This window comes from Onychomys torridus, chromosome 16, assembly GCF_903995425.1.
Source record: "Onychomys torridus chromosome 16, mOncTor1.1, whole genome shotgun sequence".
NCBI lineage: Eukaryota > Metazoa > Chordata > Mammalia > Rodentia > Cricetidae > Onychomys > Onychomys torridus.
In genome coordinates, this window is record NC_050458.1 from 50,923,512 (window position 1) to 50,939,159 (window position 15,648).

The following is a 15,648-nucleotide window of genomic DNA, read 5'->3' on the forward strand; positions in this document are numbered from 1 at the left end:
TGACATTTTAACAGTTTCCTGAAGTTGCCACACAGAGCTGTCACCTTCTTTTGGTGGCCGCATCTTGAGCCTGTCTAGGGCCTGCCCCTATGTGAGGAGTCATAGGGTGAGAAGGGTGGGCATGGAGCTGCCTGAGGGTATCAGGCCAAGGTCTCTGGTCCCCCATTTTTCTTATTGCGGCTTCTCCCTGTCTCATCTCCGGCCTCATCCTGGTCTCCGTCCATTCTGTCTCCCAGGATGGCCGTACTTCCCACCTCCTATATTGCACTGCCCCTTTTCAAAAAGGCTAGATTTCATTTACAGTTACAGTTGCGGTCTCCAGAGCGAGCTGGAGAGTGGCAGCCCCTCACAGTGGGCAGGTAATTCGTGATGGAAAGCATTGGGTCTTCACTGAAAGTGAGGATGCTGGATGTAGGGCTTGGGCAGATGCATAATGCAGGCAGTGGAGAAGGATGTGGAAGAGAGCGCGGTGCTGGGGAGCAGGTGCACCTGAGCAAGCCACATGGCTGAGTGAGCCCACAGAGGTGTGCAGGTACCTCAGGACTGCTGTGCACTGGGGATAAGAGGTTCGTGTGGACTGTGGGAGTCAGGGAGGACTTCCTGGAGGGAAGGCAGGAAGAAGAGGCAGTTATGCATAGCAGGGGTTCTGGAAAATGTGTGTTTGCATAGGGCTGTTAGTGTAATGTCTACTATTGTGTCCAGGTGGTGTGACATGGACTATAACCAGAAGTCTGGAGGGGCCACCTGCCCTTCTGGGTCTCCACCCTTGGCTTTCGGGTTAGGGAGGAGCAAAGACATGCTGTGGTTAGGAGGGTGAAGGCGCATGAGCCTGTGGTGTGGAGGCCTGAAGCATTGACCAGGAGCAGGACACTGTCCTGACTCGCTGGCGCTGTGTTCTGTTTCCTTGTAATGGGCGAGGTGGGTGACTTCAGTCATGTAGATACATCAGGATGAAGTTGGGTCACTGAGGACCTGGAGGTATCCCAGCTTTGTCTTGCCTTCCCAGCAGCCCTCGCGCACAGTGATCTCGGGTCAGCACAGGGAGGTGCCTGGCCCTGACACTTTCTCCACCCCCTTAGTTTCCATCCGGGCATCATCTGTTTTTGCCCAAGCCACCTGCTGGCCTCCAGGCTAACACCCACCTTTCCTTGGCCTCACCCCTGGGTGCCAACTTCTCCCAGGCTCTGCCTATCAGCGTGTGTTGTGGACGGTGGCCACTTGCTGAGCCAACCTGAGCTGCGTCCTTCTTGACAGGACATTTACTGTGAAGTTTATACAAAGAGCCTTGACTCTGACCCTTGGGGCCCCTGCTAGATACATGAGGCAGACCAGAGGGCCTGATATCTTAGTAACTTAGAGATCAGATCAGGGCTGTTTCTGGCTGTGACCGGAAAGGAGATGGCTGCCCTAACTGGCCCTGTGACAACAGTGGTGTTCGTGGGCTTCTCTAAAGTGAGGTCCTCCTGACACTGGCTTCTCCCCTAGATTGTACCTGGATACGGCTCCTTGTGGGACCCGCTTCAACCCTCCAAGACCTAGGTGGCGGGTCAGAGGTCACTGGTGGGCTGTCTGGTGGTTGCTTAGCACCTCTCTGGGAGGCCTCAGACTGCCCTCCACCCCTCCCACCTCCCACTCCTTCCTGCTTGTCTCTGCCTCGGCCTCGGTTCCTTTACACCCTTCAGGGGCTGAGGACATTCCAGGGCTGTGTTTATGCGGGTTGTGTTTATGGCTACCTCTTGTATCAGAAGTTAAAACTAGAGGCGCTTCAAAAATATTTATTAACTTACTGAAACATGTCCACAACAGCCCCATTATAAGTCAGATACACAGCACAAGTTCACTTACAGAAATTACAAGGAAAACAGTGAAGGGGTGCCAGCGTCCCGACAGCTCTCCACAGGGTCCCCTGTGCCAGGACAGCTCTGCTATGAGCAGAGAGGTATGTGTGCACCTCAGCCCCTGCTGCCCATTCTCTTGCACAAAATGAACTCAGAAATTGGCTTACTGGGTCTTTCAGTTTTCGAGGAACCTCCTTCCTGATGCTCTTCATGGTCCCCTGTGGTTGTGATTGCGCGCGTACACACACGCACGCACGCACGCACGCACGCACGCACGCACGCACGCACCTCCAGCTGCTGGTTCTAGAAGCCCCCATAGTACAGCTGCCTAGAAACAGGCTCTTCAGCTCCACCACACCCAGGCTGGCATCTCACCTGGGCCCCAGAGCAGGACTAGAGCAGCAAGGCCAGATTCCATCCTTTACCTTGTAATGGCTGTGTCTTCCTTACCAGGGTCCTATTTCTTCATCTCTTTAAAATGGAAGGCCACCCCAGGCATGGTGGTGCATGCCTTTATCAGGTGGATCTCTGTGTAGACCAGGCCATCCTGGTCTACAAAGGAGTTTCAGGACAACCAGGGCTGTTATACAGAGAAACCCTGTCCCGAAAAACAAAAACAAAACAACAAAGGAAGGTGACTAGAATCACCACAGAAGGTTCCAGGATTTTCTTAGTGAGTGTCGTATCTAGAGACAGAGATGAGGAGCCAGGAACCAGCTGCCCATGGGTGCTTGTCCCCAGCGGTGAGGGATTGCTGAAGGCTGGATGGGGTGAGTATCTGTGGTCAGTGTCTGCCACCTCTGCTGCCCGTGCAATGTGGTTGAGCCTCCCAGATGACCCCTGAGCTGCCTGCTGGCTTCCATGTCCACCTCCTGTGTTTCGTTTCCTGAATCTTGACCACTGCCTCTCTCCTCTGTGGGTCACAAGTCACTTGGGGGGACCACTGCCTTCTCTCTTCTGTGGGTCACAAGTCACTTGGGGGGACCACTGCCTTCTCTCCTCGGTGGGTCACAGGTCACTTGGGGGGGAACCACTGTCTTCTCTCCTTGGTGGGTCACAGGTCACTTGGGGGGACCACTGCCTTCTCTCCTCGGTGGGTCACATGTCACTTGGGGGGACCACTGCCTTCTCTCCTCGGTGGGTCACATGTCACTTGGGGGAACCACTGCCTTCTCTCCTCGGTGGGTCACAGGTCACTTGGGGAACCAGTCTTCTCTCCTTGGTGGGTCACAGGTCACTTGGGTCCTCATGCTGTGCTTGCAATGAGATAATCCTTGACAAAGTTGCCTCTGCCATTTTCTCTCTGGTTTGTTTTGGTAAGAGGACTGTAGCAGGAATCTTAAAAGTACTTGTTAATGAAATCAAACCTGAGGCCAGTTATTGGGGTGATTGCTGGAAGATCAGAGAAGCAGAACAAGCCACAGCTATCTCACCTTGCTAGTTCCTCAGGTGATCCTGTTTCCTCAGGCTAGAAACTTCTGAGTCCTCCTCCTAATGGCTCTCAGCTGAACTGTATTGCTCCAAAGCCTGAACGCTTAACCAACCAAATGCTTAACTACATGCTTAATTTTTCTAGTTCCTGGTCCTCACGTCTTATATACCTTTCTCTTTCTGCCCCCACTCCCTGGGATTAAAGGTTGGGTTTCTGGAATTAAAGGCTTGGGTCACCATGCTTAGCTGTTTCTAAAGTGGCTTTGAACTCAGAGATCTGGCTAGTTCTGTCTCCCAAGTGCTGGGATTAAAGGCGTGTGCCACCCCACCCACCGCCCAACTTCTGTTAAGGCTTACTCTTCCCATTTTCTAGCCACCATTTTTGGCTCTGTTCTAGTGGCTGTCTGTTCTCTGACCCCAGATATGTTTATTTCGGGGAACACACAATATTTCAGGGAACACAATACCACCACAGAGGACACTGGCCACTCCCTTCCCTGCGTATCCACCGGCTGGCTCTTTGCCTCCGTGGTATGGTCTTGTGCAGGGTGGCCCTCCTGGGCTGTCACTGTCTGTCCGTCAGGCCAGGAGCACTCTTCTGATTGAGATCAGCATTCACAGCTCCAATCATATCACCTTCACCCTGTCCTCACCCCAGCACCAACAGTCAAGTGTGCCTAAGCTCGTACCTCTACCCCCTGGCACTCTGGAGGTGGAGGCAGGAGGATTGCTGCTAGGTTGAAGCTCACCTGGGTGCATGGTGAATTACAGGTCAGCCTGGGCTGCTGCATCGTGAGATCTTGTCTAAACTAGGACAATTAAAAAAAAAAAAAAAAAAAAAGCAGCAGCCTGCCCGGCATTGGTAGGTGTACCCAGAGCACCTAGTAGGTGGTTGTCTTTAGTGTTGCTGCGCAGTGGTCCTCTCACCCACTCCTTTTGTCTTTTCTGGCTGGCTGGGGGAGGCCCCTGCAGTCTCTGCTCAGCCTGCTGCACTCCCTGGACCGCTGTCTTCCAGCCACCTTGCCCTCAGGCCACCAGAAGACTCTGCCTTAAGGCCAGCACCGATTGCATCATGCAGCCTTCAACTTACCTGGACCGTAAGGTGCCAGGCGTACCTGCAGGGCTTTGCAAATTTGCTTTTCAGCTTTCCTCCTGTTTGTGGAACTTGAGTTTTAAAGCCGAGACTGGAAGTGAGGGGTGCTGAGGGCTCCCCGGCTGCCAGGCAGATGGGAATCATCTCCTTTACCCCGTGTTGTTCTAGAATATAATATTTGGTAGCAGCTATGCTGGCGGTGCTGGGCCTGTGTATATTCAGGGCTTGATCTGGGTGTGAGTCTAAGCGTAATCTGTGTGAGAGGCTCAGGCTGGCATGGCCTCTGGCTACAGCTGAGCCAAGCTAAGGAAATCGGTAGTAAGTGGAGGGGAAGAACCTCATTGAGGCTCTTCACCCGGGAAGCTGTTTAAGGCTGGAGTCCGGTTCAATTAGGGGCTCACTGGACCTGCTCTGAACTCCACCTGGCTCCTCACTCACCAGGTGCTAGCCCTTGAGTCCGGTTGTATAGGAGGAGACATGAGCAAACCTTTATTCACCCCGGATAGGGCGTGGACAGAAGACCGAAGAAACGATCCCACGTGGTGAAACAGTGAATTTATTGGGGTTACTTACAGGGGCAGGGATGACTCAAAGGCATTTGCATCATCAAAAAGCCCACCCCAGCGTGGTGGTGACTCAGAAGAAAGCTACCAAGCTGGGGGTTCCCTACACAGCGCAGACAGCTTGGCCAGCTGGAAAGTCTCCACTCCCCAGAAAGTGTTGCTTTTATCACCTCCGGGAGGGGCCTTATGAGTCTTTGAACTTTTTGAACTGTGTATGTTACATTAGCTTTGGGGGTCTCACAAACCTCCCTCCTCCCTGCAGAAGGGAGTGCTTCAGATCTTCTACACAACACCTGGAGAGAGAGAGCTGCACACTGGCTGGGAGGCTGGCCAGGTCCACAAGCCATTGGATCCAGTTGGCCAGTCAGTGTGCCCTGGGGACATGGAAGAGCCTGTGCAGGGGCCCGGAAACATGGCCTGGAGGCTCCAAGTGGTGGCACTTGAACCAGTGCCCTTCTGGACCTCGTAGACTATCAGGCATCCAACATATGCAAGCCACTGTGAACGGAGGAGCCAGCTGGATCTCTAAGAAGGTGCTGGTGAACCCTGAGTAGACCAGCCTCTGACTGAACCCTCAAGTGGCTGCCCTGTCTTGGTCTGGGCTGGGTCTCATGACGTCTTCCTTACTGTGTGCCTGGCTGGAAGAGTAAAGCACAGCCTTCAGGCACTGTGACTGTCACAGCTGTCTGTCCCCTGCACCTATAACTGACACTATTCTTGGAGGCTCCCTTGCCTCCTTGTCTAGCACGCGTCGCAGGAAGGACGAGAGGGTGAGCGGCAACATGTGAGCTCTTACTGGATTTCTTCTGTCTCGGTGTGGCCTGGATTTATGTTGACCATACCTGGCCCTGCTCCTTTCCTTCAGGGTGTGTGTTCCTCAGGCCTTCAAAAGTGGAAGGAACCCTTAGTGCTGGTCATGGGGCTGAGGTTCTTGCTGGCCTGCCTATCCATTTAGTGGGTCAGTAACTTCTAGAACCCTGGTGGGAGTTCTTACTCTTCACAGATCTGGTCTAGGACAGAAGGTGTGTGTGTGTGGCTACCTGCACCCTGCCTGGTTTTGTAAATGTTTATTGGCACGCGGCCATGGCCTGTTGGCACTGTGACAGATAATTGGGCAGGGGCTAGATGGCCCCCATGCCCCCTGGCCACTGGGCTTTGCACAGCACCATCAGTGGAGCCCCTGCGTGGCTTTCAGATCTAGGGTGTTGCAACAGTCTGCTTTCTGGAATGTGGGCCCGGGGCCATGGCAGGGAGACAGGCTGTATCCAGGAACTGCAGATGATGTCTCTTTCCAGATGTCTCATCGGTTCCATCCTCCCTGGTCCTGGCTGCTTGGAGGATGGCTGGAGTTGGGAAAAGAACGCTTCCCTATTGAGGAATTCTTGCGTGGGTTTCCTGTTGCTGACTGTAATCACTTATGTAATAGGTGTTTTTGCTTCCTTACCTGCGGGAATTCGGGTTTTCCTGCAAGCTTTGTTTTCTCAAATGAACCTGCGTGTGGCTGCTCTGCTTGGTTCCCACTCAGTCTCCAAGGCAGGGGGCCCTGGGGTGGATGCGTCAGTAGAGGCTTATATACTGGGAAGGGTGTCTGGGTTTGGAGCTCTGGAGTGTGCTGGAATCCACTTCCATTGCTCCTGAAGTACCTCTTACCCTGCCTGCCTTCCCCAGTCTGTTCCCGGTCCGTCCGTTGGATTAGCGGCAGCCACCTTCAGTGTGATGACCAGGAAATCTGGTGGCTATGGGGGAAATGGATGGTTGGGGAGCTTGTTCTGCTTCTTGTCAGTTGAGAAAGGGACCAACAGGTGAGATGCTGGCCTTCAGGCTGGAGGATAGAAGTCCTGGAGTGACCATGTGTCTCAACGACATTCCGACCAGAGCTGCTTTGCTGAAGTTGCAAAGAGGGTTGTAGTCTCTGAAGACCGGAGGAAGGTTCTCTCCTTGGACTCAGGCCACTTGGTTTCAGGGACTGTGGAGACCTGGGAGAGCTGAGAACAGTGCTGAGATTTCTAAACGTGCCGTCATCCCCATTGCTCAGCCACAGAGGTTCTGTCTGGGGTCTGTGCAGGGAGCCTGGAGTGTTTAATTTGGGGGCTCATGGTTTTAGAGAGTTAGTTCATGACCATCATGGCAGGAAGCATGGTGGCAAGCAGGCAGGATGGCATTGAAGCAGTAGCTTAGGGCTTATATCGTGATCCACAGGCAGAGAGCACTAAATGGGAATGGTGTGGGGTTTGGTTTTTTTGTTTTTTATTTTTATGTAATTTGTATTTTTTTGAGACCCACTATGTAAAGGAGGCTGACTTGGAACTCACAGAGATCCCAAGTGCTGAGATAAAAGGCATTCGCCACCATACTCATATGGTTTGGGCTTTTGAAATCTCAAAGCCTGCCCATGATACACCTCCTCCAACAGGACCGGCAGCTTAACTTCAGGGCCAAGTCAGGTGCATTAGGGCTTGCATCAGTTGCCCAGCTTACAGGACCAAATATGAATCTAGGGTGCAGGAGGTGGCTCCTCAGATGCACCTTGAGTTTGGGCAGACCTGAAGGCCATTAGGTATGAGTCAACATCCGAAACCTGGTGCTGGAATGACAGTGGCCAAGGGCAGAAGGGAGTGTGTGGACAGGATCTTGAGTAATACCCTAGGGGCCTGCTGGCCTAAGGAATTTCTACTGGTCTAGGGGGATGGGCTGGTTGGTAGCTGTGTGTGTGTGTGTGTGTGTGTGTGTGTGTTGGCGTGCCTGTGTCTGTCACTGCAGGGGCAGTCAGCAAAGCATAGGTAGGATTAGGTGGTGAATTAGAACCTATCTTGCCTACTGCTTGCTCCTTGACCACATTACCATGCAGAGCCTCAGAATCCACTGTTGCCCTACCCCTCCCTTCCAGAAAATCTACTGTTGCCCCCCCCCCTTCCAGAGATCCACTGTTGCCCCACCCCCTCCCTTCCAGAGATCCACTGTTGCCCCACCCCCTCCCTTCCAGAGATCCACTGTTGCCCCTCCAGAGAATCCACTGTTGCCCCAGCCCCTCCCTTCCAGAGATCCAGTTGCCCCCCCCCCTCCCTTCCAGAGATCCACTGTTTCCCCACTCCCTCCCTTCCAGAGAATCCACTGTTTCCCCACCCCCTCCCTTCCAGTTGCTGCACGACATTTTCTTGAAGAGACATAGACAAATACCACTCGCCCCAAATAGGCCACCAATGACAAAACAAAGTTACAATTCCACCAAGGTCCAGCCTGGTGAGCCAATGAGTTTATTGGGCTTTCTTTGAGACTATGGGAAAGGTGACCTCTAAGCAGCTACGTCACCCAAAAGTCTCTGTGAGCTGGAAACTTGAACACAAGCAGAGGCATTATGTGCTTGGTCTCGCCCTTCCTTTCTCTTTTATTTTATGTGTATGTGTTTACCTGCATGTATGGCTGTATACCACATTCATGCAGTGCCTCTAGAAGCCAGGAGAGGGCGCTGGATCCTTCCAGGGCTGGAGTTACAGATGGTTGTAAGCTGCCATGTGGGTGCTGGGAATTGAACTCAGAACCAATGACAGTTTCTCCATAGCTGCATAAAAGGAGTCTCTCTTTCGATTAAGCTTCCTTACTCTATATATGCTATCACCTCCCCAGACCACAGGATCACATGCAGCTTGGGCTGAATGGCTTATAGCTAGAGGTGTGTGCAGAAGGGAGTTGGTGGAATCTGAGGTGATCTAGCAACCCTCTCCACCCCACCCTCTTCTGTGAGGGAAGCTCAGCAAAGGGTCCTTTGCAAGTAGTCTCAGCTACTCTGCTGAAGATGTCATGTTGTTATGCTCAGGGGACAGCGTTTGACATCACTGACTGATGTGGTTGCCTGACCATGGGAAGTCTAACCCTCTTCATGTTCTCGAGGCTTAGGGGCCACCTTCCCAAGAAGACAGAGATTTGGCCGAGGGCCAGGTGGCTCAGTCTTGCTCAGCAGCTGGGGGCTCCTGGGATTGTTACGCAGGAGCAAGGGCTGGTGTCCAATGGGAAAGAGGATGTGGTTTATCCCGGGATCTGTGGGAGAGCTACCCGATAGGAGGGCCTGAAGAATGTAGCCGGGCCTCAACCTGTGGGTCGTGGGTTACAGACCTGTGTATCCAAACTCAGACTCTGAATTCAGAGGGGAAGGCTGGAGGAAGGTGAGCCAGAGCTGCTGTCAAGCCAAGCGCTGAGACTGGCAGCCTCTTTTATTTTCTTAGTTTCGGGCTTGGAAAGGGAAATAAAGCCTTTTGTGGTTCCCAAGGCCGGGGTTCTCAGACACTGCCTCCTTTGTGTGTCTGGAAGCCATTCAGTGCAGTGTTAGTTAACACTCCCGGGCTCACTTGCAGAGTGGGGCTGGCCGGCTGGCCGGATGTCACCCGAGCTGGAGGAGCCTAGAGAGCAGATAGTATCTACTGTCCTCCCCTGCTAGGGCCTGCAGATCCTGGATCATCAAGACCTTTGGTGCCAAGCTAGCTCCGAGGCTGGCAATTACTGTGTCCTTGAGACATGCACCTGAACAGTTGTAGCTGGGGGGTGTGTTTAAACACTCCCCCTTCCAGATAGAGGTGCAGTGATGGCCCAGCTGATGGCATGGTGGATTGCACTCGGAGTGTATGTCACTGCCTTGAGGGAGTCTGTGACTTGCTGTGGGGCATTGAGTTCCAGGTGGCACCTGTTCATATGGAGCTGTCTTGATCTTGAGGGAAAGGCACACTCTCCTCCAGGTCAGTTGGCCAAGGCAGAGTCTGCAGCAGCCTAAGGAGAAGTCTGAGGAGGGGTGGAGAGGCCCCGTGGAGAAGCTAGTGGCACCAAAGGAACCAGCAAAGGAATTGTCCCATCTCAGGAAGTGGCACTGTGCAGAATTTGACAGGACAAAGGGGAAGGGTGTGAGGTGGCTGCAGGGAGGGCTGGGGTGCACCTGGAGTGGGGGCCTGGGGTACACAGAGCTCCTGTGGATGCATGAGAGGGTCCCGTTGTGGGGAGAGCCGCCAGGCTATAGCCAGAGTCACTTCTTTCCATGGTCTAGGGGTGGTGGTCAGATGTACATGGGGAGGGCTGAGGGACCTATGGAGGGTATGTGGCAGCTGAAATCAGGGTAGTAGGTGAGGCTTGAGTACCATGTTAGCTTGGTGGGCCATGCTTGTGCCTCTTACATCAGCACCCGGCTTTGGAGGGTGGGCAGCCCCAGGCAGCCTCGGTCCAGGCTTCCTCCTCTATAAGTCAGGTGGTGTGTGGAGTCGAACAGTGTCCTCCAAGTTCATATCATTTGGAAATAGGGTTTTTGCAGCTGTTGTTGAGAAGGTGTGGTCACTCTGGGGAGGTGTTCCAGCCAGCAGGGGATGCCAATGTGGGTGTGGCAGATGTCCCTCTCTGGGTCATGTTTACTGACCCTCACCGGTCAGAAGGGAACCTGCCTCTGGTGGCTTGAATTTTAGTCTTTTGCCACTGAAGCCTGAGGAGTTCATCTTTTTGAGGGACCTCGGGGGTACCAAAAGGAGAACAGTGGGACCGGGCAGAGTTCTTCTGGTTCCCCTTGCTTGGGGAGAGTCTACACTTCCTGCTTCTCCCTTCAGTGCCTGTGGGAACAGCTCTGCAGGACCTTGTGTGTGGAGCGGAGCAGGTGGCTGGGAGCCCAGGCTTCCACGGGTAGCCAGCCTGCCCTGCCTTCCATTTGGGTGGCAGTGGCAGCAGGCTGGGTGCTGGGGTGCTTTTGTCCCTTCTCAGTTGCTTATGAAGCTTAGTGGGGACCTTGGTCCTAGTTCCAAGGCACTCCAGAATCTCAGACAGGGGAACCCTCTCGCGGGGAGCCCTCAGGGAGCCAGGAGTTCTGTGTGAAAGTGTGTTTCTTGCCTTCTTCAGCCTCTAGACAGCTGGTGTGTGCTCTCTTGCCTCCAGGTGCCCATGGCCTCAGCATCTTGGCAATCTCCCCCACCCCTACCTCCATCCCCTTCTCTGCAGCCTCCAGTAGCAGAAACAGGGCTGGGCCTTCCCGGAACAAAAGGAGGTCGGTGTCAGGTTGCCAACCTTCCTTCTACCTGCTGCTCTCTAGCTTCCTTTCTTCTTTTTTCTCTTTCTTTTTATTTGTGTGTGCACATGCATGCTTGTGTGTGTGCCCATACAGGCACAGAAGCCAGAGGAGGACGTCAGATGTCTTCCTCTGTCACACTCTACCTTATTTCCTTGAGACAAGGTTTGTCACTAAAACTAGAGCTGGACTAGAAGCCAGCAAGCCCCAGTGCGTGCGCTTCCTGTCTCCAGCCCCCACAGCACCAGGGTTATAGGTGTGCGTGTGGCTGAGCTCATCTTCTTCCATGGGTGCTAGGGATTGGAACTCGGGTCCTCGTGCTTGTTAGCAAGCCCACTTACACCCTGGGTCCTCTTCTCAGCCCCTGATCTTAGTTTTCTCAATTAAAGCCATAGGCACCGAAGTCCCAGAAGTGAGATGGGGAGCTGATGTTCACTGAGGGAAGGTGGTTTACAAGACTAAGCATTCTAGGATGGATGAATATGGTTGACATCACCGAATGTACCCTTAAAAGTACTTAGTACGCCGGGCGGAGGTGGTGCATGCCTTTAATCCCAGCACTCCGGAGACAGAGGCAGGTGGATCTCTGTGAATTCGAGGCCAGCCTGGTCTACAAAGCGAGTTCCAGGAAAGGCACAAAGCTACACAGAGAAACCCTGTCTCGAAAAACAAACAAAAACAAAAACAAAAAAAGTACTTAGTACAGTCTGTGGTGTGTGCATCTTACCATAGTAAATACATTTTAGGAGCAAAGCCATTGGAAAGCCCTGTGGGCATTTGGAGAGAGACTTGTTGAAGTCACTGTAAGCCAGCACCCTGGTTGAGTTATGTCTCTTCTCATACACTTTGCACAGTGTGACCACAGGGCTGTGGTGCTTTGCATCTGGTGTCCTGTGTGAGGCCACAATAGACAGACCATTGCCCCTGCCCTGTGCATGGCTGGTAGTGTGCGAGGGTGATACATAGTGAGGATTTCCACACACAAGGTGTGTGCTGTCTCCCTCTTGCATTTGATGGTGGGATCAGATCTCCCACAAGGTGGACTGTTGGCTTTGCAGACATCTGTGTTCTAGGATCCCAAAGCGCCTGCAGTATTAGTGTGCATTAGTTTCCTGTTCAGTTAACATGGTCAGTTTTTGTGTGAGCTAGGAAGTGGTCCCCCACCCACCCCCGATTAGTCACACTGCCCTGGAAAATGTGAATCTCTCCTTCACACTGGCTACCCTCGTTCCCTACAGCATGTGTATGCTTTTACTTTTAAACAAATTAGAGCTTTTTTTTGTTTTTATATTTGTCTAGTCGTCTGTATGCTTTTTTACTTTGTGAATTTATTTTTCAGTCTCCTTAAAAAAATTTTTTTTTTAGATTTATTTATTTCATATTATGTATATGAGCGTTTCGCCTGCATGTATGTGTGTGCACCATGTGCATGCCTGGTGTCTGCAGAGGTCAGAAGAAGGTACCCGACCCCCTGAAACTGGAGTTTCAGGTGGTTGTGAGCCATCTTGTGTGTGCAGGGAACTGGTCCCCTAGAAGAGCAGCCGGTGCTCTTAACTACGCTGCGCCATCTCTCCAGCCCCTGCTTTCCATCTCTCAATGTAGACTGTTATCTCTTCTCTGGTAATTGCTGTGTTTGTTTATTAGTTTAACGTTCCTTTGATTCCCCCTGAAATCCCTAGTTCCTGTATGTGATGTGTTTCCATGGGGCTGGCATGTGCTCCTTTCCTGAGTGACTGCTTGCCCCGCCCACTACACTGCCTACAGCTGGGTGTAGGCTAGATCCCATTTCCCTGGGGGTCTGCTTGCACTTAAGCCCTCCGACAGGCTGCACGTCTCCACTATTCTGCAGTCCAGAGCACAGCAAATTCTTTTTCTTTCCTTCCTTCTCCCTCCCACACCCCCCACTTCTGTTGAGTGGTTCTCCTTTCTTTCCTGACAGGATTTCTCATGTAGTCCAGGATGGCCTTGAACTTGCTATGTAGTGGAGGATAACTTTGAACTTCTGACCCTCCTGCTTCCATCTCCTGGATGACAGGCGTGTATCACCACTGTGCTAGGGACTGAACCCAAGGTTCCATCCATGCTAGGCACAAGCATTCTGACAACTGAGCTAGTTCTCCAGAACAATTTCTGACGCACTTGGGTGGAGGTCTTACAGGTTCTACCATTAGTGAGTCTTGACGTAGGCCTTGATGGCAAGGAGACTAGGAGCCTTGGGGACAGGCAGGCTTGTCTGTTGCAAGGCTGTGTCCAGGCTGTGATTTATCTGTCTACTGAGGGCTTCCGTGCTGCTGTCCCAAACAGGAAGCTCTTCCCGCCTTGCTACGCAGAATCCACCCAGTTCACTCCCCCGGTTTTCCTTGCGTGAAAACAGTCCTGTGGCTGACTGGGCCTAGGCCCAGGCCTGGGGTCAAGCCCTCAGCATGTGTCATCTTGAATTCCCAGAATGCTTTGGCCTGGTCAGGATCATTTCTGTGTCAGAAACAAAAAGTCTCAGCTCAGAAAGGAGGTGAGTGGCAGAGCAGGCTGGAGCCCAGACATTTCATTGTTCTGCCCCTGGGGTCCCAGGGCTCTTGAAGATGTCAGGGCAGGGTCTGTAGGAAGGGTAGCCTGTGGTTCCTGACCTGTAGCTCTAGACCTGGAGCTGTATGGTTGACGCTGGGGCCTTCCCTGCCTAGTCAGCCCTGCTATGGGCCTGGGAATGAGGCCAGCTGGACACTGGGGAGAAGGAGCCCTCCCCCCTGCCTCCTGGGGATTTTGAGGGTTGCCATGGCTCTCCTGGTCCAGTTAGGATAGAGGGGTGGAGAGCAGGCCTCCAGCGGGTGTCCATCATTTGGTACACATTGTCCGTTAATTTACATGAGCTTTGTATGCGGCACACAGCGTGTAATGGGACGTGGTACCAGGCCTTTGCCCAACTTCTGACTAAGTCCATTTCTGGGAGGGCTTTGTTATGGAGCCGAGTCTCCAAGGCCAAACCAGTGTTTGAGGGTGAGGGGGGAACATTGGTCAGGCAAAAGGATGGATGGAATCCATCCCTGCCCACTTTTCTGCAGGGTGTCTGCAGAGGCAGAGGTGACCCTCGGGCCCAGCCTTGGGGCTGTCCCAGGGAGTATGTAAACTAGTTTCTAGTTTCAACTCTTAGCATTTTGGAGGGTGGTCAACCTTTTCTTTCCCAGCTCTAATTGTCCCTCTATCCTTAAGTCTGTCACAGCGCCGTGACCGAGACTGGACCATCTGTGTGGCCCTGAGAACCTGGGCTTGCTTCTGCTGTCTTAGGACTTTGTACAGGAGGAAACTCAGCAGCTGGCTGGTCTGATGAGATCTGGCCATTCATGGTAGAGTCAGGTGCTTTACCGTCAGCCTCAATCCAGAGCTGGGAGCAAACCTGGCAGGGGTAACAGGCATTGGGCAGCCACTGATGTGCTCCGTTATTTTGCAGGGAACCCTCTCGTCATGTCCAGGTGAGGCCGAGGAGTGCCGTGCTGAACATGCTCAGGAGACTGGATAGGATCAGGTTCAGAGGCCACAAGAGAGAGGACTTCCTTGACCTAGCTGAGTCCCCAAATGCCTCGGACACCGAGTGTGGAGACGAGATCCCTCTGAAGACACCACGGCCCTCACCCCGGGACAGTGAGGAGCTCAGGGACCCTGTGAGTATGTGCCAGTCCCTGTGTCTTATACATCCCTTGATGTGGACAGCAAGGATATTATGCCCAGTTCATCGGTGGCTAAGCTGAGTATGGACATGTGAAGATTCGTGCCTGACCGGGCAGTTTAGACATACCCAGAGGCCCAGCTCTCTGGCTCCTGTTGCCGGGGTACTACAACCTAAAGAGCCCACTGGGACAGATCATTGTCTGGGTGGGACTTCTAGACCAAGCTTTGTCTAGAGGCTGCATTGCTTTGTCTTATTAGTGGGTTCTTCTGGATGTTTGGGAAACGTCTCATATAAACACAATGTTGTAGCCTGGCCTGACTCCCCCGAACATTGATGTGAGGTTGCTGGCACCCAGCTTGTCTGTCCGTAGCAGGATGTGGGTCACTGACCCAGCCACTGGCTGAGCCCTTATTAGGCCACACAGTGGCCAGTGGCAAGGAGCTGTTTGTCCAGACATCAAATATCAATGGAGAACCTTAGCCAGGGCGAGGCTTTGGTGTGAACAGACTGAGGACCTCTGCCTTCCAGAGCTTGTATTTCATGGGTGTGTCGGGCAGGGGAGTGTGGAGTCGAGCTGGGCAAGTGTGTACCTTGTGGTCTTTGCTCGGGACAGGCCTCTTCGGTCTCAGGTTGGCCATGGCATGCACATCTACTCAGTCCCCCTCCATACCACCCCAGAGTCCTTGAGTGTACTTAATGGCCATTGGTTTTCCTCTCAGCCCCTGAGCCTGGTAATCTTTCCAGATGTGGCTGCGATCACTGGCCTTCCCCTAGCTCCTGTATTATTAATGCCTCATAATAGGACAGTGACTGTGTACCGCTCCTGGCGAGATTAATAATTTACCAGCACTGCCTCCTAAGAGCCTGGCTGTATGCCCTGTGCTGCGTGGCCAACAGGGTGGGGCCATTTGCCTTCCTACCCAGCCTCCTGGTGTATTGGACCCATGCTGTTCCCAGAGTTCAAAGGCGGTGGCTAGTCCTTTAGTTTTTGGTCTAGGGGTAGGCCATGCATCTAGCTTGGTGTGTTCCCTTTT

General features: G+C 53.0%; 1 protein-coding gene across 4 annotated transcripts in view; it reads left to right on the top strand.

Annotated features, from left to right (window-relative positions):
- Gramd4 (GRAM domain containing 4) overlaps positions 1-15,648 on the top strand; it is a 79,867-nt gene that overhangs the window by 19,378 nt on the left and 44,841 nt on the right. For 2 of the 4 annotated variants that reach the window (XM_036208582.1, XM_036208585.1), the window contains exon 2: positions 14,396-14,606. In XM_036208582.1, the coding sequence (XP_036064475.1) occupies positions 14,396-14,606 (211 nt within the window). Of the gene's footprint in view, positions 1-9,393; positions 9,653-14,278; positions 14,302-14,395; positions 14,607-15,648 lie in introns of those variants that run through there. The other 2 variants (XM_036208583.1, XM_036208584.1) reach the window with 2 other exon arrangements.